This window comes from Prionailurus viverrinus, chromosome B4, assembly GCF_022837055.1.
Source record: "Prionailurus viverrinus isolate Anna chromosome B4, UM_Priviv_1.0, whole genome shotgun sequence".
In the NCBI taxonomy this organism is placed as follows: domain Eukaryota; kingdom Metazoa; phylum Chordata; class Mammalia; order Carnivora; family Felidae; genus Prionailurus; species Prionailurus viverrinus.
Genome location: NC_062567.1, coordinates 105,759,179 through 105,780,757, shown reverse-complemented (window position 1 = coordinate 105,780,757; position 21,579 = coordinate 105,759,179). Strand labels below are relative to the sequence as shown.

Sequence of the window (21,579 nt, the reverse complement as noted above, 5' to 3'; positions counted from 1 at the left end):
GGTTTTGAAACATTTGCAGTCAAACTACTAAACATGTCCCATTACACATGCAAGAGAGAAAGTATATTGTAACATATGTTGTCGGCAAATAAATCTCTTGTGACATTTAGGGTATATAAAGATGATGATACATCATCCTGAAAAAATAATTCACTCAAACCATGATAATAGGAGTTATCATTTTTCTAAATGAACCTAATCTGTAATAATCAACCATGACCTCTGAAAAACACTTTCTACCTCTCTAAAATTATTCCAAGACTATGTGGAAAATTTCTCACAAATAAAACATTGTTTGAACATGGAACCAAAATACGGCTCAAATAACCTGTCTTCATTTGTGTGACTGATGTTTTTAAGCAGGAGCATGCTAGTGTAATCTATGTTATCAGGATGTGCTCACCTGTGTAATAATTTGAAAACCAAGTTTTTATTTTCTTAATGGTGTTTTGTTTTTTTGTTGTTTTTTGTTGTTTTTGTTTTGTTTTGTTTTGTTTTTTGTTTGTTTGAGAGAGAGAGAGAGGCAGAGCAGGAGCAGAGGAAGGGCAGACACACACACACACACACACACACACACACACACACACAGAATCCGAAGCAGGTTCCAGACTCAGCTGTCAGCACAGAGCCCAATATGGGGCTCAAACCTATGAACCAGAATATCAGGACCTGAGCCAAAGTTGGACACTTAACCGACTGAGCCACCCTGGTGCCCCTTTACTTTCTTTTAATACTTTCAGTTTGTAAACAATGGTGAACTTGGGTTTGCCATGTTCAATTTAGTGATTTTCAATACTCAGTTTTATTAGTTACTTGTACCAACATCCTTTTTTTTCACACTGGGACCCTGAGAGACTAATGCTGTTGTTGAGCATCTGTGGCTTAAAAATGGCTACCCAGTAATGCTATTATGATATCTGGGAGCTACCTTGCTTTTAAATCTCTCTACTTCCCACCATCACATTTCCACCCAAGCCATCAGCAGCATCTCTTTCATAGACGCTTTCTCCTCCTTTGTTGGATTATTTGGTATTACATTGATTTATGGTCAGACAGGAAACATTCTTTAAAATCCCTACATACCATATATACTTTGTTGGCCAAAACACGCACACAAAATTTAAATATTAAGAGATAACGTTGGATTATTTAGAGTTTGTCTTTGCTATTTTTTTGACTATTTAAACTGTCAGATTCTGAGAGAAGAATATTGCTATCTCTCACTGTGTTTGTGGATCTATATACATATGCTTATGTTTCTGAGAGTTCTTGATTTATACAAACGTCTGCTCTCATGCTTGACAGTTTTTGGCCTCTTGACCTGTCTTGTTCTGTGAGTGTTTATGGGCTCCTCACATTAGACGTTTTGACTTAAGAAACTTCTCTTGTTTCAGATTTACGAAGTAGCTCGTTGTATTCATGTTTTGTAGAGAATTGTGTCATCTAGCATCACAACGTGGCTCAAATATAGTAGTTTTATGCTTTTATGGCCTATATTCACTCACATTGTATAACAGGGTGTCAAACTGTGCTCTCATTATTTAAACTTGCTTAAAATACTTTGCTCATCCCTTGATCATTAGCCTTCTTGAATAACTGTTTTAAATATGTTTCTTTTATACAATTTAAAGTTCAGGTTTGTGTGTATTTGTACATGTGTGTGCATCCACACATGCAAAACAGTTTGAAAATCTTTTTCTTTTAAGAAATGAATTAGGGCCCCAGGGTGGCTCAGTTAGTTAAGCATCCTACTCTTGGTTTCAGCTCAGGTCATGTTCTCATGGTTTGTGGGTTCAAGCCCCACTTTGGGCTCCACACTGACAGTGCAGAGCCTGCTTGGGATTTTCTCTCTCTCCCTCTGTCTCTGCCCCTCCCCTGCTCGTGGTCTCTCTCTCTCTCTCTCTTTCTCAAATAAACTTTAAAAAAATAATAAATAAATAAATAAATAAATAAATAATGAGCTAAGCCCATTTGCATTTATTGATACTACTAATGTGTTTGGTCTCAACTCTGTTGTCTTATGGTATACTTCCTCTCTGTTTGATGGAATATTTAGTATATTTCTCCATGTGGTAGATTTTTTATATATTTTTCTTTAATTTCTTTTGGTACTTGCTATTTGGAGTTTTTAAATTTTTCTGTTGTGGTTATCTTTTATTAATACCTTTAATTATGCTGTTAGTCCCATTTCCTTAGTTTAGCTTCTGATACTTGTTTTGTCTGTTTTAAATCATAGTCTTTGACTCACACCTGTTATCTACACAGTGTAGATATCGATGAGCTTATTCTACTTGCCCTTCCTCTCTTTACCCCACGTTTTTAGTTGGTTAATTTTTTGTACTGTCAGAATATATAGCATTTACACACTATTCCCCCACCATGTTCTCTCCATGTGTTTAAAAAATAGATGTACAATTAAATGTATTAAATAAATTAGATATATTGATATACTGATATCGTTCTGTGCAGTGTTGCCTTTTGTCAAAGTTTCCTCAAGCTATTCAAGAATGGTTAACTTCAAGACATACCTGATTCCATCTTAAATATAAAAAAGAATATTTAACAATGGTAGGCAACACAACCAACTCATTTTACATTTGCCAAATCATTTATAATGGAAAGAAAAACAGGTGGCGTTAGATGTCCCAAGTAACATTAAAAGCAAGACAATAATGTAATAATATTTCTCAAGAAAAAGGGAAGAAAGCACAGGCAAGGAATTGTATAACCAGCAAGATGTTTCTGACCACGATGCAGAAATAGGCAGCAGATTTACCTTCTCTCCTTAAACAACTGAAAAACCAGACTAAATGTGTGAAACAAATTTATACACATGAACAATAAGCAGAAAAAGGTATGATTCATGATACAAAGGAAACAATTGAGATGATCGCCACAGCTTACTGTTCAGAGTTTCTAGGCTATAGTACCAGGGGAGAGAACCCAATGAGACAGGTAGTCTCCCTGAGGTGACGAGATGTAGTTGAGAATTTTGAGATTCTGAAATGGCTACGATTTCTAGGCATAGTACCAGAGAGGAGAAAGCTGCATGGAGACTACAATTGTGAAGAGAGAGAGAGAGAGAGAGAGAGAGAGAGAGAGATTGAGAAATCTACAAAGGGTTTTCCTTATGTCTGTAGCTGAGCACCTACTGCATGTGTGTGAGAACACTATCCAACACTGGTAAGGAAGGAATCATTGAAAAAAAAAAAAACAATTGGAATGGTTTCTGGATTGCAAAGGCAGAAATAATCATGTTTTCTTCATCTAGAATAGAAAAAAAATTAATACATTGAGCGTCAGATAGAGTACTCAGAAGAGTATTGCCTTAGCAGTGGGGTAAAATTAGCCATAGACTGGAGACTTCTCTGAAACAAGCACTCTGATAGCACAAGTCAACAAAGAAGATAATGATTAGAAAGGGAATTACACACACACACACACACACACACACATATGTGTGTGTGTGTGTGTATATATACATATATATATACATATATACATATACACACACACACACACATATATATATATATATATGATTACTTAATATTTGGATATATTTGGTTTAAATTCTAATCAATCAGTATAATCCATCATATTGAAAGAATAATGGAGACAAAAACTTCCATATGATCAACTTAACAGATGAGCAGTATTTGGCAAAATCCAATATTTATTCATGGTAAAAAATATCAACAATTTAGGGATAGAGGGAAACATCCTCAGTGAGATAACATGCATCCCTATAATATCAGAACAAATTTACTGTCACTACTTCATTGCTTCTATTTAATATACTGGAGGCTGTTGCCAGCAAATAAATAAGGCAGCAGCAGCAACAACAAATTGTAATAGCTTATAGATTCAAAAATAAGCATTAAAACTGCCTTTGCTTACAGATGCAATGACTTTAAGAAGGTCACATGACTCAAGGTGTCAATATTAAAATATCAGTTGTATATTTCTAGATCCCAATAAGTTAGCTGTACATTCAACAAATTGTTAAATCCTATGCATCTTTCTTTTTGTAGAAGTTTGTATTCATTATAAGATTATTTATTTGCAGACCCATTAGGTCCTAATAAACTCTAACTAGTTTTTTTTTCTGTCAAAATAGACAATTATGATAAAATTTTCATAGAAATACAAGGGACCTGAAATAGCCAGAAACATCTTGGAAAAGAAGAGTGACATAAAGGACTCACCTTATGTTATTTCAAGACATAATAATGAGGTTCCAATTAGGATAATGTAGTATTGTCATTAAGATAGAAAAATAGATGGGCACCTGGGTGGCTCAGCAGGTTAAGTATCTGACTCTTGGTTTCAGCTCAGGTCATGATCTCACGTTTAATGACTCTGAGTCCCACTTTGGGCTCCATACTAACAGTGCAGAGCCTGCCTGGGATTCTCCTTCTCCCTCTCTCTCTGCCCCCCTACCTTGCTCCCTCAGTCTATCGCAAAATGAATAAATAAACATAAAAAATTTTTAAAAAGATAGACAAATAGATTAATATACCAAAGATAGATTTATATATATATATATATATATACATATATATACACACACCAAATATATATAACCACACATATATCAAATTGATTTTCAGCAAAGGCACCAAATATAGTCTTTCTACAAGTGGTACTTGAGCAACTAATGAAGTCTATAGGATAAAAAAGGAACCTCATCCTCTTCCCCACACCATAAGCCAAAATTCATTTGAGATCATTTGTAGACTTAAACCTAAAAGCAAAAATTATAAAGCTCCTACAAGAAAACAGGAAAATATGTGTATGATGTGAATTAGGTGATAGTTTGTTAGAACACAAAAAAGCACTACAATAAAAAAATGATAAATTCAACTTCACCAACATTAAAAAAACTATTCCTCATCAAAAGGCATTGTTAACCTTTTTTTTTCTGGTATACCTTTATTTTTATTGAAATATATTTGATGTATAATACTGTGTAACTATAAGCATGTATATTTGCTAGCTTTATATATTGTAACATAATTGTCATTATAGTAATAGCACCTCCATCATATCATGTAATGATCATTTTTTTGTTCTGATGGGAATAATTAAAACCTGGTTTCTTAACATGTTTGATGATTTTAATACCATACTGTGTCTCTAGTCACTATACTGTGCATTAAATCTCTTGTTATTGTGCTGTGCAGTGTTGCATGATCTTTCAAGTAGGTAAAAATGAAATCTAAAGACACTATCTTTGCAGGGGATTTAACCTTTCATTGAACACAGCTGAATATTCAGAGTTTTTCATTTTCATTTCATTTTCTGATAATGACAAGGAGAAAAATGTAAACAGAAAGATTTGTTTCATAATTATTAGATGAATCAGATGATGAATGCAAAAAGAGTGGTACTCTTGACAACACGATAATGGTAAAATTGATAGTATAAAAACTCATATGAATTGCTGAGTAAAGGATAGATGTCTAAAGAATAAAGAAAATGTGGTATTTTCATTGAGAACATCCTCAGACAGAGAGGATTTCATCTCACAACATGATCAACAAAAGCCTAACAATTCTATTTTGCTAAACAGGTATGGAACAGTATTCATTCATTTCTTATGATGTTTGCAACAAAATTTACTTGATAAGATTATCATCACACAAATGCAGGTGTGTAAACAAAAATAATTGGAAAGATATAGATGATGTAGACACATGAGATTAGTGTTTCTACAGTTATGAATCAAATAAGAAGGTTGTTCTTGCTTTAACAAACTTATGAACCATCAAATTGTCCAAGAGTCTTGAGTATTGATGTTGCAAGTTCAAGGTACCTGAAGTAACAATACCTATCTGAGATGTACTAGAAATTTGGAATCAGAACTTACAAGATGGATATGTTGTTCCTTCAGGAATGATGGCTGAGCAGTTTTTGAAGCATCATATACTTGGGGGACATATACTTTCAAATTGTAAAAAATTAAGAATAACATTTGAGTTACCTATGTTTAAATTCTTATATTTATAATGAAGTTGTTTTCATAATCATTTTTTACTCTTATAAAATTATTTGTAAAATGAGTTAAAATAATAACAGATAAAATCTATTGTCTAAATTGGAAAAGATACTCAACATCACTAATCATCAAGGAAATGCAAATCAAAACCACACTGAGATATCACTTCACACCAATCAAAATGGCTACTATCAAAAAAGGCAAGAAGTAGATGGGGCAACTTGGTGGCTCAGTTGGTTGATTGTCTGACTCTTGATTTTGGCTCAGGTCATGATCTCATAGTTTCATGAGTTCGAGCCCCATGTCAGGCTCTGTACTGCTTGAGATCCTCTCTCTCCCTCTCTCTCTGCCTCTACACTGCTCATGCTGTCTGTCTCTCTCAAAATAATAAAAAAAAAACTAAAATAAATACAATAACATAACATAACATAAACAACAAATAGTAAGTGTTAGTGAGGATGTGGAGAAGAGAGAACCCTCATGCACCACTGGTGGGAAGGTAAATTGGTGCGACCGCTGTGGAAAACAGTGTGGAGTTCTCTCAAAAAATTAAATATAGAAATACCATTTGATCTAGTAATTTCACTACTGGCTATTTACTCAAATAAAATAAAACAATAATTTGAAAAGACAGATGCTTCCCCATGTTTGTGGCAGCATTAGCTACAATAGCCAAGATATGGAAGCAACACAAGTGTCCCACAATAGATGAATGAATAAAGAAGGTATATCTATATCTACATCTATATCTATATCTACATATATATCCATATCATCTATATCTATATCTATATATCATCATCTATATCTATATCATCTGTATCTGTATCTGTATCATCTATCTATATGCATATATTTATACACACACACATGCATGCACACACACATGCACACATGAAATGAAATACTACTTGTGCTTAAAAAAAGGAGATCTTGCCATTTGCAGCAACATGGATGGATTAAGAGTTATGCTATGTAAAATAAGTCAGAGAAAGAAGGATACCATATGATTTCCTTCTATGTGGAACCTAAAAAATAAAACAAATTCTTAAAAACGGAGAACAAGATGGTTGTTGCCAAACGGAAGGTAGGTGAAGGGATGAGCATAACAAATGAAGGGGGTTAAGATGTACAAACTTCCATTCATGTAATAAATAAGTCACAAATATGAAAGTACAGCATGTGGAATATAGTCAGTAATACTATAATAACAGATGGCAACTACATTGACCATAGGGAGGACTGAGTTATGTATAGAATTTTCAAATCAATGTACACTTGAAACTAATGTAGTATTGTGCGTCAAGAATACTTCACTAACAATTTTTTTAAAATATTTTAACGTTTATTTATTATTGAGAGACAGAGAGACACTTGAAACTAATGTAGTATTGTGCGTCAAGAATACTTCACTAATTTTTTTTAAATATTTTAACGTTTATTTATTATTGAGAGACAGAGAGACACAGAGTGTGAGCAGGGGAGGGGTAGAGAGAGGGGGAGACATAGAATCTGAAGTAGGCTCCAGGCTCTGATCTGTCAGCAGAGAGCCTGATGCGGGGCTTGAACCCACAAACTGCGAGATCATGACCTGAGGCAAAGTTGGTCGCTTAACCAACAGAGCCACCTAGGCACCCCTTCACTAACAATTTTTCTTAAATCTATTGTCTGAAAGAGCTTGTGTAGAGTCAGTTATTATTTTTTCCTGAAAAATATTTGGTAAAATTCACCAGTAAGCCATATGAACATGAGGTTTCTTTTCTATATTTTCTCCTGGGTTTATTAAAATATAATTGACATAAGACAATTTGTAAGTATAAAATATACAATGTGATGATTTGATACATGTATATATCACAAAATGATTACCATAATAAGGTTAACACCTCCATCACCTCACATAATTACCTTTTTGTTTTCTGTGGTGAGAATATTTAAGACCTACTTTCTTAGCAATTTTCAAACATATCATACCATACTGTTAACTATCAGGCACTATGTAATACATTAGATACTCAGAACTTACTCATAACTGGAGTCTGTACCCTTCAACTGACATCTCCCTGTTTCTCCCACCCACCTGGCCCCTGGCAACCACTATTCTAAACCCCTGTTTCTGTGTATTTGCCTTTTCACATTCTGTGTGTGAAATCACACAGTATTTTTGTTTCTCTGACTCATTTCACCTAGCATAATGTCCTCAAGGTCTAATCATGTTGTAACAAATGGCAAGATTTCTTTCTTTTTTATGGCTGAATAATATACCAACATATATATATATGTATATATATATATATATATACACACACACACATACATATATATGAATGTATACATACATATATATGTATGTATATATACATATATATGTAGTATATATGTATGTATATGTATATGTGTATATGTATGCACATACCTGTATGTATATGTCACATTCCCTTTATTCACTGATCTGTTGACAGACATTTAGGTTTTTTTTTTTCATATCTTGGCTATTGTGAATAATATTGCAGTCCACATGGAGGTGCAGATATCTCTTCGAGATAGTAATTTTCTTTCCTTGATATATATACACAGAAGTGGAATTGCTGGATCATATGGTAGTTTTATTTTAAACTTTTTGAGGAAATGTCATTCTTTTCTATCGTGGCAGCAACAATTTACATCCAACCAACAGTGCACAAGATTCTTTCCTCCACAGCCTCACCAGTACTTATATCTAGCCTTTTGATAATAACCATTTAAAGAGATGTGATGTGATATCTCATTGTGATTGTTATTTACATTTCCATTACACTAAGTAATGTTGAGTGTCTTTTCCTGTACTATTTGGCCATTTGTATGACAGCATGGAGAGTGCTTGGGTTTTCTCTCTCTCCCTTTCTCTCTGCCCCTTTCCTGCTCATGTATGTACTCTAACTAAATTAATCAATTAATTAAAAAAATAAAAAAATATATATCATATGAAACCTAATTACTAAATGATACACCATTAGTGGTTCATAGAGCAGACTCTGGTCAATTTTAAGTTTTAAAAAATGGATTCATCCCTTATGGAGACACCTCAAGAAAACTCCGGGTTTTTCTTCTTTTTTTTTTTATTTGTAAACTAATGGCAATATTAAAATCTTATCATTGTTATGAAAGATCAGTGAGTTACCCATGCAAACTGTATTGTCCAGCATTTAGTATTTAATAAATTTTAATAAATATTCTTATTTTTCTATATAATTGTTTACATTTGAACTTTACAGATTCATTTTGTGGTCACATTGTTTACATTTAGCCTTTGTCTCAAAGGAATAGAATTAGAATATACTTCCTCTTGACTTAGCATTTACATAAGTTATAACCTTCAAATTCAGAACATCCAAAACACACCATAAAGTGTAACATTTTTAAATTTTTTTCTTGAAAAAAAATTGGTGTGTTTATGCTGTGCCTCCAAAATAAAATGCAGGTTTTTTTTTTCCTTTGGACAATAGAGAATTTTGAAAATTAAAAGTAAGTTTTTGAATATTACTGAATATATGTACCTTTGAAAGTATAGAAATTGAAAAAAGTAAAAACAAGATTGAAAATTTTTGATAATTCTTCTATACCAAGGTAACAGTTGTTAACATCTTACAGATCATTTCCAACTCATTTTATAAACATCACTGTCTTGTAATACCATTTGTAATACCATTGTAATACCAGCTAAACGTTTCCTCACAAATACAATTGTCTTTGAAAAGATTTTTAGAGGTATAACTGCTAAGTTAGAGGGAATACATGCATTTCATGCTATAGATAAGTCTTCATATTTAAAAATATTTTGTCTGACATTTAAAAATATTTTGTCTAGGGGCGCCTGGGTGGCGCAGTCGGTTAAGCGTCCGACTTCAGCCAGGTCACGATCTCGCAGTCCGTGAGTTCGAGCCCCGGGCAGGCTCTGGGCTGATGGCTCAGAGCCTGGAGCCTATTTCCGATTCTGTGTCTCCCTCTCTCTCTGCCCCTCCCCCGTTCATGCTCTGTCTCTCTCTGTCCCAAAAATAAATAAACGTTGAAAAAAAAATTTAAAAATAAAAATATTTTGTCTCTTGGTGTATGATTAGATTGCAATCCCTTGTATTTTCGCCGATTTTCAAAATCCAGATAAAAATCTTTTACAGGAGCATCTGGGTGGCCCAGTCAATTGGGAGTCTGACTTTGACTCAGGTCATGATCTCACAGTTTGTGGGTTTGAGCCCCTTGCCGGGCTCTGTGCTGACAGCTCAGAGCCTGGAGCCTGCTTCAGATTCTGTGTCTAGCTCACTCTCTGCCCCTCCCTCCCTCTCTCATCCTCTCTCTCTTTCTCTCTCTCAAAAATAATAATAATTTAAAAAAACATCAAAAAACAGTTTAAAAAATCTTTTACAAACATAATGCTGTTTTATCTACAGAATAACAGAATTTCACTTAGAAGGTTTCGGTCAAAATTGCTATGTATTTCCTTATTGGAAAAAAATTATAAATGATGGATCTGTAAATACATTTTCAACCTATGCAAATTAGAAATGCAAATTAGAAAGTGACCTTATTCTAGAAGTGGCATCACAAATCAAAAGAATGGATGGTTCGATATAAATATGGTACACAATAGTAACGTTCTTCTTTACTTCGCAGTGCATGGAGGATTACACGTCCCCACACCCTTGAAGTCAGGATTGGTAATGTAACTAGTAGTTACAACCAGTGCACAGAAAGTGGAAGACCATTGGCTCTCCATAGGAAAAATAAAGAAATGAAATTATCATATTACATGATAAAAGACACAAAGATAAATTCTAGGTATATTAAAAATCTATCCATGAAAAACAAACAAGCAAACCACTCCACAATATAAGCTGGTGCGTTGACCTTATGCTAAGATATTAACAATCTGTGAAAGTTGTATGTGTGAAAATGGGAAAATTTCAGTGCAAACATTTGAAGGGTGCCATTTTATTAAGGCCTGGTTTTTGATATCTATGATGAAGAAATATTTACATCCAAATTTCATTGTCAATAATTCTGTGCCTCTTTTCCACAGTATAGAATGCTTAAATTTTATCAAATGAAGCATATTTTTGAAATACTGGATAAAATGAGATGCCTGCGAAAACGTTCCACAGTGTCATTTTTGGGAGTTCTTGTCATTTTCCTTCTCTTTATGAACTTGTACATTGAAGACAGCTATGTTCTGGTAAGTTTTGGAGGTTTTTTATTTTTGTTGTTACACATAAAGCTGAAGTCAAACTAGATTTAGTCCAATTGTAACATAACTTCAATCCTAGGCTGCTGGCATAACCTTAGTTTGAGCAAAACTATGACATTTATGTTTTCTATCAAGCTACTTTTTGTACTAATTATATATTACCAGCATTATAATTATTTTGATTTATGTCACAATGTTTTCTTTAATTCTGTATATAGTAGTTCAAATATGTATATTGTATAAATAAATTAGCTATCATAACCATGCTGAATTAATAGTATATATAACCATTTTGAGATTTAGTTTAAAAATATAGATTTTTAAAAATTGCTTAAAGATATGAGTCCTTTATCAATTTTCTTATCAAAATTTTCAAAATTCTACATTTTAACTAGTGATACTAATTATGCTATTTTGTTATCATATATGACACTTCATTTGATTTTGAATAGGCATAAATGGCCACCATGTTGTATATTTAAATTCACTGAAAAATAACATAGAACTTTAAGAACTAGAAACAATGATGTGAAAAGTATTCAGTAGTTTAAAAAAAGATAAATTAGAATATAGCATATAAATTAACTTTTAATTAAATTCTAGAAATGGACAAAGGACTTACTCTGGTTAATTCTGAGAACTCAATTTGTTCTATTACTTGTTATTGTTATAAGTATCACATCATTTCATGTCTGATGAGAATAACACGGTAATTATTGCTTATTCACTTTCATTCTGAATTGAGCTTAAGTTATCTGGAAAAGTCCTAATCTTTACACCATTATTCGTGTTCACATATTTCAGAAAATTAAAATCTTTGGACATACAGAGGACTAAAAAGTACTTTCCATTATGCAAGCATGCTGAAAGTTTCAGTTAATATCTTATCAAGAGAAAATCTGACAATAACCACAAAAAGCATTTCCCAGTAAAATGTTTTAATTGAACATGATTTTTTAACTACCCATGATTTGCCATATACTATTCTATGTCCTATAACCTAACCATTTGATCTTAGTTGGTACAGATATTCTTTGGAAGTTTTGTGTAAAGCATTTTACTTCCTTTAGCATTGTTTGATGATGAAATTCTGCTGGATTCCTAGATTTTGGTTCTGCCTATGCCTTTTACATTCATGTATAAGTCTTGATCTTGTGGACCCCTCATTCTATTATCTACAGACAATTCACAATAGCTGAAATCACCACAGATTCACAGAACTTGACTAGGGATGATTTAGGTAAACACAGCAAATTGGAGAAACTTACTAATGATATGCATTTTGATTTCTCTTTAAACCTGATTATTGGGTTTTTAAGACTTAAAGACAATATAGAAAAACCCATGTGACCCAGCTATTTTTTTTTCTGGATAAAATTAAAGATCATAAATTAACTAGAAGAGCTTTTGATAAGTGATTTAATTTTGTAATAAAAAATTATTTCTTACATCTGTGTCTACTGGTAGCAGTAAATCACATCTTGTAAATGAAACACATGGTATTAACAGGATACCTATTGCATTTAATGATTTGCTGCATTTATGAGACACTTTCAACTCAATTGCAGTGTCTCATTTTAAACAGACAAAAGACCATTGTATGCAGCAAGCATCCTTCTATCTTGTTGATTTAAAAGCTCTTCAAATTCATTATAAAATGTGTAAGAACTAGTAGAGTATATATCTATAAGAAGATCAAATACTAATGCTCTTTTACACATTTCTATCTACACTTCAGTCCCAGCCATCTAATGTAAAAAGGTATGATTTAATGAAGCAGCTCTTACTAAAGAGTACTTTCTTGATGAAATTTTCTCTGGCTATATTAGGCATATATCTAGTCAAATTCACAAATCAGCCCAAGTATAGAGAAGGGATTGCTCCTTAGTTTTAAAATTGAAATTATTTGAAGGTGTCTGGGTAGCTCAGTCAGTTGAGCATCCAACTCTTTTCTTTAGCTCAGGTCACGATCCCAGGGTCAAGGGATACAGCCCTGAGTCCGGCTTCATGCTAAGCGTGCAGCTTGTTTAAGATTCTCTCTCCCTCTGCCCCTCTCCCCTGCTCATGCTCTCCCTCTCTCTCTCTCTCTCAAATTAAAAAAATATTGTTTTTAAATACTTATATTAAAGTGGAAAGAGTGAATTAAAATGATTGTTAAATATAAGCATAACCTTACTGAAAATTTAATGACAGTATTTTTATTAGTTTAATTTCTCACTATTTACTAGATGATTTTTTACCTAAATTGCATTTGGAGCTAATTTTTATTCCAAAGCTAATATGCATAAAGATTTAAACATTCTTTAAATAATTAATATAAAATTACATTAATATTGTTTTTCTAAAAGTGTTTAATATCCATGGAAAGCCAGCCACCTACTAGTATACACGTAGTTTCTTCTTAACACTTCTCCCTTTGACCCTTTTATCTGTGTTTATTTCAGTTTTCATAAAATCATCTGATTTATTTTTTTTATTTTAGAATGCCACAATGTGTACAATTTTCTAAACATAGACAGTAGTAGATCTTTTTTTCCTGCCTCCCTTATTTCAGGGGACATAATAGTCACAATTCAGAGAAAACAGATAAACAATTGCAAGTAAAAGATCTCTGGAGTTACTTAGTACATTGTATTCTGCTGTGTTTTTGCTAGAAAATCCATTTGTATCCTGAAATACTGGGCATATAATAGTTTAATGTATTGCTTATATATTCGGCATATATGTGCCTTTCATTGGGAAAGGAAGCCAAGCTCAGTGTAAGAGACAAATGCTATTCCAAGGCAAACTAAGTAGAAGAGACGCTGCATGCCCAATCAACTTAGCCTCTGGGCTGTGAGCATCTTCAAAGTAGCCACTAGGGTATATACTTAGTCTGTAGCTAGTCCATTGAATTGCATTCCTATCCAGAAAATGATTGTCATAAAGCTTTGTCTTATTACTGAGAAATACACCACAGTATAGTAGCTACAGAAAGAAGGTATCCAGGGAGAGCCTAGCTGTTCAGGTAGATGCCTCTGGAAAGCAGCCAACAAGGCTGACTCAGGTGAAAGTTGCATTATTTATTTATGCTGAAAAGTGTAAAGAAGCTTGTTCTTGAGAATTTAATAAAGTGCTTTCATATAAGTTCCATTTCATTTTATATTCTGTTATGTCCTTCAATCAGGATGAATGTACTCTATCTTAACACAGAAAAGGTCTGGATTTTTACACATTCAAGATAGAATTCTTAAAGAAATATTCAATATCCTGCACTGCCTTTAGAATGTAACATCACATAAGAACAGAATGGTAAAATGAATTCAGTGTTGTGATAGCTGTGATTTTTATAGACATTTCTTCTAGACTCTATTGATAATGGGCACTATTTCATTACTATTAATGTGGCTGATGCTGAACTGAGTCCTTAGTTACATTTTGGCAATCCTAAATTTGTGGATTTTAAAACTTTAATAATGTTATATAGGTTATCAGAAAGAAAAACATAAACATATTTATTCATAATGAAATTGAAATAATCAGGGTTAAGTAGATATTCAATTAGTATATTTATAAGCAATATAGAATTCAAGGTATAACTTCATATATTTTGAAAGCCTGTAACTTATAGATGGCAAATATATTATAAATATTTTAAAGGACTAACTTTTTTTTTGCAATTATCAAGGCAATATAAAATATAAAAATACAGTATTAAAGACCAAGTATAGGTTTATAAACATAATTGAACATACAGAAACGATATTTAGAATAGATCTTGAATTGGCAACAATCAGATTGAAAGCTCTTCCCAGTCATGGCCTGCTATTCTCAATGTTTATTCTAAGACAATTCCAGTCCGGCCATTGATTTTAAATTTTGAGTCAGTCACTTTCTCCATTCACATTTGACTTGATGTAAACTGGTGAATGTTCCAAATGAGGTAAAAACTATATTAGAATCCTTTCTAATTTTTTAGAGCAAGGGTTTAATTAAAGTTTTATTGAGCACAGGCAGATAATATGAGCACCAAATTTGTTTTTAATGCATTCACTTTCTCTGTTTTCTTAATGGCTTTCTCAGGCTTGACTTGCCATTCTATATGGAATAGTAGAAATAGATCTATATAACACCACACAGTACAGTAGGAACTTGCCAGAAACAACAAAATTCTTTCTAAATCGGTTATCTTTAAATATATTCTACCCATGGTAGTAAGCCATGTACAAAGGTCAAAAAAGTCGATATTTTGCTAATAATGTATAATCAGTAAAGACTTGATCAAATGGTGACTAGCTAATCAAAATCTACTATTGAACTTATACTGAAGAAGGGAGAAAAGAGGACCAAGTAATGGTTAATGGGGTATATTTTAAACTAAATATGAATATGTATTTTTTAAATAAACTTGCCCAGAGATTGAATGACGTAAGTCCATTACCAATTACATAATCGGCACCTTAAATATAAAAGGATTAGACTTCACCTGCAACAGAATATCACGCACACACACGCACACGCACACACACACACACACACACAATGAGCAAATGTATCGTGAGAAAAACTAATGCAAGGTCTGAAGAGATTTCCTTGACTTGGTACAAAGTTACCTTAATTAAAATACCTTGAAGATATTTGAAAAAAACACCACAATGTCACAAGGACCATGGCTATCTATTCTTAACAGTCTTTGATTATAGTGGCCATATAAGTAACTGACTAAAACTTCTTGATTAATAAATTATCCAGAAAGAATTACACAGAAATATTGTGTAATATTATTTAACAATGCTTGAAGAAGAAGAAACAGCTTAATATGACTCAAATATGGGAAGGTTAGTAAGAATTAGTTTTACATGAAACTATAAAGTAGATGATTATGAGTTTTTAAGACCATTGAATTATTGTGATGAATTTGAATTTTAACATAAAGGCAGTTGTAATTTTCATGTGGAGATTTTTTTTTGGCCAAGTAAATGCCATTATTTTTTTTTTAACATTTATTTATTTTTGGGACAGAGAGAGACAGAGCATGAACGGGGGAGGGGCAGAGAGAGAGGGAGACACAGAATCGGAAACAGGCTCCAGGCTCTGAGCCATCAGCCCAGAGCCTGACGCGGGGCTCGAACTCACGGGCCGCGAGATCGTGACCTGGCTGAAGTCCGACGCTTAACCGACTGCGCCACCCAGGCGCCCCAGTAAATGCCATTATTAATGTATGCTGTAGAAAAGCAAATGGAAGAGGAATATAAAGAGTGCAATAGAGTAGGAGAGCCTGGAACAGAGACTTTAGGTAAGAATTCAGGTAAGAGATAATGATCTACAGCTTGTGGTACCAGTAGTTGAGATTTATATAATAACCATGTTATATATCAGCCCCATATATTCATTGCCTAAGGAGAAACTTCAATCCATGACCATCTATTATATTTATTTTCTCTTCCTCCTTGGCATTCAGGAAGGAGACAAACAGCTTATAAGGGAAACATCCACACATCAGCTGAATTCAGAACGCTATGTGCATACTTTCAAAGATTTATCGAATTTCTCAGGAGCCATCAATGTCACATATCGCTACTTAGCTGCCACACCTTTACAAAGAAAGCGTAAGTATCCCTACACTTTTAATTTTTTTTAATGTTTATCTATTTTTGAAGGAAAAAGAGACAGAGAGTGCGCGGGGGAGGAGCAGAGAGAGAGGGAGATACAAAATCCGAAGCAGGCTCCAGGCTCTGAGTTGTTAGCGCAGAGCCCAAAGCGGGGCTTGAACCCAACCAGGAGATCATGACCTGAGCTGAAATCGGAGGCTTAACCGACTGAGCCACGTAGGTGCCCATGATCCCTACACTTTTAAATCAAGAATAAAGAACATAAAATATTTTTGTTTTAAAATAATGACAACCGGCTTCATGTGTAGAGCAATAAAATTTTATGGGCTTTATTTACTAATATAATATATTCTTTGGGAAACATTTCAATGTTTCTTCACAAATTGCAGTTACTCACTGATCCCATCCATGAATAATAATAAAAAAAGAAACTTTTTAACATGCCTAATTGTAATATAAACTTTCAAACAATTTATTTTAGAACCATGTAGAAAGACTGAGAAAGATAATTTTATTTAAAATTGTAAAGGTATATTTTAAAAACAACTATTCCCAATATTGATATATTTTGCAACTCTAATGCTTTGGTTTTTATGACTTGCCACCACTTTTGAAAAAGTGAAAGTCATTGTTTTAGTTTCCCAAGGTGCTATACCAAATTACCACAAGCGAGGTAGTGTAAAATGACAAAAATTTATTCTCTTGTGTTTCCAGAGACCAAATGTTCAAAATCAAGGTGCTGGCAGAGTCACTCTCCCTCTGTAAGTTAAGGGGAGAATCTTGTCTTGCCTCTTTCAGCTTCTGGTCACTCTTGGTGTTCTTTGGCTTGTAGGGACATAACTGTAATCCCAGCCCCCATCTCCACATGAACTTCTCTTGCTCTGTGTCTCTCTGTGTCCTCTCTTCTTCAAGGACACCTGTCATTGAATTTAGAATCCACTCTCAATCTAATATGATTTATCTTAAGATCTTTCACTAATTACATCGGCAAAAACTCAATTTTTAAGTAAGGTCACATTCTGAGGTTGAATAGAAAAACTATTCAACTCACTACAGGCAGTTTGGATCTGAGAAGTAACATACTACACACACTTCATGGATTTCAAGATGCTATAGACTCTACAGAGTATAATGATCTAATTAATGTGCCACCAAGAAAATACACATTATCATTTTAATTGTAAGATGCCATCAATTGTAGGATTCAAACTGCTTTAAAAATGTCTCTGAAAAACATGACTCGTGGAATCAAGTAAACAAGTGATATCATGAATGTCTTAACAGATCTTGTGGAGACCATAGAAATCGAGTTCCCCATTAAGAAATGTTTGTACACGTGAGTCTGTGATCACCAGGTTGAGAAAATTTGTAACTTAATGCAGGTTTCTTTAGGTCGATCTTCCGTTCATTCCTTCATTCCAAATGTTGATTGCTCTTAAGCTTTCTTCTAATTGCATAAGTTTGCCACTGTTTATTTTTATCTCCATCTGTTACACTACCTTTGTGCAAACATTACTAATTCTCCCTCTCCATCCTCAGTTTACTAATGTGTGTTGGCACATATGCTGCTGTTTTATACAAAGAGGCGATACAAACAGAGGGTACAAGCAGCACATTTGGGATCTTGGCACCCTACGTCTCACGAAGTGTTAACACTTTGCACAGTTAACACATCTCCCTGTGATTTAGTTTCCTCATCTATAAAGTAGGAATGATGATAGGTGCAAAGCTATCCCAAAAGACTATTAGGAATTTTCAAGATAATTGCATAGGGTAAATTTTCAAGATAATTTCAAGGGTACAGTTCATAGACTCCTACCTTTTATGTGGAAAGTAACCTGATACCATTGACTATTGTAAAAGCTATTAGTAAAGGCTGGTATCTAGAGTTTAATGGTACCAGAGAACATACTCATTTTTCAAAAGAAGTTAGTGTGGTAAATCCAGGTATTTAAACAAAATGTGTCCTTGTCTACCTCTCTGACAGACTAGTGAGAAAGATTTTTCTTGGACAGGGTTCTTTCAGTATTGTATAAGTCACAAGAAGCAGGTGTCTGTATTAAAACAGTGACCTCAGGGCACCTGCGTGGCTTGTCACTTAAGCGTTGGACTCCTGATTTTAGCTCAGGTTAGTAGATTGAGTCCCACATCAGGCTTGGCACAGAGCTAGGAGACTGCTTGGGATTTGTTCTCTCCTCTCTCTGTGCCCCTCCCCCACTCATTCTCTCTCTCTCTCTCTCTCTCTCTCTCTCTCTCTCAAAAATAAATAAACTTAAAAAAAACAGTGATTTTGGTGAATATAAACATTTTACTATTTTCCAAAGAGTGGTTATGAAATTTTATTCAGTTCTGAATCATGGTGAGAATCAGAGGTTTAAAAAGTGAAAATATTTCAATAAAAAGACATCCATACTTATTAGAACTAAACTGCCATTTCACAAGCTTTTACTTTATTTTCTACAAATATCCAGTTTCTAATTTTAGATTTTAGGTGTCTGAATAAAAATTTCCCCAGACAAATTGCTGTAAAACTGTGTTTCAAAATAAGGAAAAATGGGGATATTCATGTGTTGGAACAATGTACAACACATTTGAGTAATAATTCAGTTTTTAAAAAGTAGTTATAATTTTGTTGGCATTCTAATTAAAATACTAGGTAAATTTCAAAATAAACTTGTGAAGTCCAATTATTAATTTTTCTGGTGCAAAATACTGACAGTGATCAAAGACAAATGAAAATATTCCATGTTTTCTATGAAAAATGTAAAGATGTGTAAAAGAATAAGTTAGGCTTAATTTTCTTTTTATCATTTGAGACCAGTTTGTCATCCTTAAGTGTGAATTCTCTTCTCCTTTTGCATTTTTTAATAGTGTGGATATTATCCAAACATCTATCTTCTTTAGTGGGCATATATGAGAGCATTAAGCTGTAAAACACCTTAAATCATATTTTTATTTCATAAACAAATGTTTACAGCAATAATGCTCATATGTCATTGTGCTTAAGAGACATTTTTTTTCATAGAAAAATCAATTATGTATTAAGTACTATAGGCTTTATATGTTTAGCATAATACTTTAATCACAAAATATGCTATACATATCATTTACTAGATTTACCTAATACAGTAGCAGGCCTAAGGGGAAAAGAGTTTTGTCTCTGTTATTCAAAGCCTATTTCACATTTAATTTGTCTTCCTTCTGAATTCTTTTGTTCAGGGTTTCTTACCATTGGACTGTCGTCAGTGAAACGAAAAAAAGGAAACTATTTACTTGAGACAATCAAGTCAATTTTTGAGCAGTCCAGCTATGAAGAGCTGAAGGAAATTTCAGTGGTGGTTCATCTAGCAGACTTTAATTCATCCTGGCGTGAGGTCATAGTCCAGGATATTACACAGAAATTTGCCCACCATATTATTGCAGGAAGATTAGTAGTTATACATGCTCCAGAGGAATATTACCCAATCCTGGATGGCCTTAAAAGAAATTACAATGATCCAGAAGACAGAGTCAGATTTCGTTCTAAGCAAAATGTAGATTATGCTTTTCTGCTTAATTTTTGTGCCAATACTTCAGACTATTATGTAATGCTTGAAGATGATGTTCGATGTTCAAAAAATTTCTTAACTGCCATCAAGAAAGTCATTACATCCCTTGAAGGAACCTACTGGGTAACTCTTGAGTTCTCTAAGCTTGGCTACATTGGGAAACTTTATCATTCTCATGATCTCCCACGTTTGGCACACTTTTTATTAATGTTTTATCAAGAAATGCCTTGTGATTGGCTACTGACTCATTTTCGGGGTCTTTTAGCTCAGAAAAATGTGATCCGTTTTAAACCATCTCTCTTTCAGCACATGGGTTATTATTCATCATATAAAGGGACTGAGAATAAGCTGAAGGATGATGATTTTGAAGAAGAGTCATTTGACATCCCCGATAACCCTCCTGCAAATCTGTATACCAACATGAATGTTTTTGAAAATTATGAAGCAAGCAAGGCTTATAGTAGTGTCGATGAGTACTTTTGGGGAAAACCACCTTCAGCAGGAGATGTCTTTGTGATTATATTTGAAAATCCAATTTTAATTAAAAAAATTAAAGTGAGTACTGGAACAGAAGATCGGCAAAATGACATTTTGCATCATGGAGCCCTAGATGTTGGGGAAAATGTTATAGATTTCAAACAAAGTAGACAATGTGTTACTTACTTAAGACTAGGGGAATTCAAAAATGGAAACTTTGAAATGTCAGAGGTGAATCAAAAAATTCCATTTGATATACATTGTATAAGGATATATGTTACCAAGACACAAAAGGAATGGCTGATTATTAGGAGTATTAGCATTTGGACTTTTTAGCCAATTAAACGGAGATGTCCAGTTCCTAAAACAGGCTTTCCTGTTTCCTTTTTTGCTACCTTCCTCTTTTGCTACTTTTGTCCTTTGGAGGGAAGGCAATGGATGAGACATTTTAAAAGAAAAGCCTAAGCATTTTTGCAGTTTTGATTTGCATATTGTCAACATAATTTTACTCTAATACACACTTGAGTTTATTTTAACTTCTGAAGTTGAGTATCAGTCCGTTGTGAATTTCATTTATATTTTTAATGTTATCGTGTTTGTTCCAAAATTTCAACTAAATGTCAAAATGTGACATGAAGGATTCAAAATGAGAAAATTTAGTTTGCTGGATGGTGAGTCTTAAAAAATAGTGGCCAACTGTATGCACTTCCTCAAGAATTGATAACTCATTATGTCATCAGATAG

General features: G+C 33.5%; 1 protein-coding gene across 3 annotated transcripts in view; it reads left to right on the top strand.

Annotated features, from left to right (window-relative positions):
* The window catches only part of MGAT4C (MGAT4 family member C), a 223,334-nt gene extending 201,963 nt beyond the window's left edge, over positions 1 to 21,371 (top strand). For 2 of the 3 annotated variants that reach the window (XM_047867190.1, XM_047867189.1), the window contains exons 4-6: positions 11,055 to 11,207; positions 16,660 to 16,807; positions 20,030 to 21,371. In XM_047867190.1, coding sequence (XP_047723146.1) covers positions 11,061 to 11,207; positions 16,660 to 16,807; positions 20,030 to 21,171 — 1,437 coding nt within the window. In that variant the 5' untranslated portion in view covers positions 11,055 to 11,060 and the 3' untranslated portion in view covers positions 21,172 to 21,371. The remainder of the gene's footprint in view (positions 1 to 11,054; positions 11,208 to 16,659; positions 16,808 to 20,029) is intronic. The other variant, XM_047867191.1, reaches the window with a different exon arrangement.
* Positions 21,372 to 21,579: the final 208 nt, after the last annotated feature.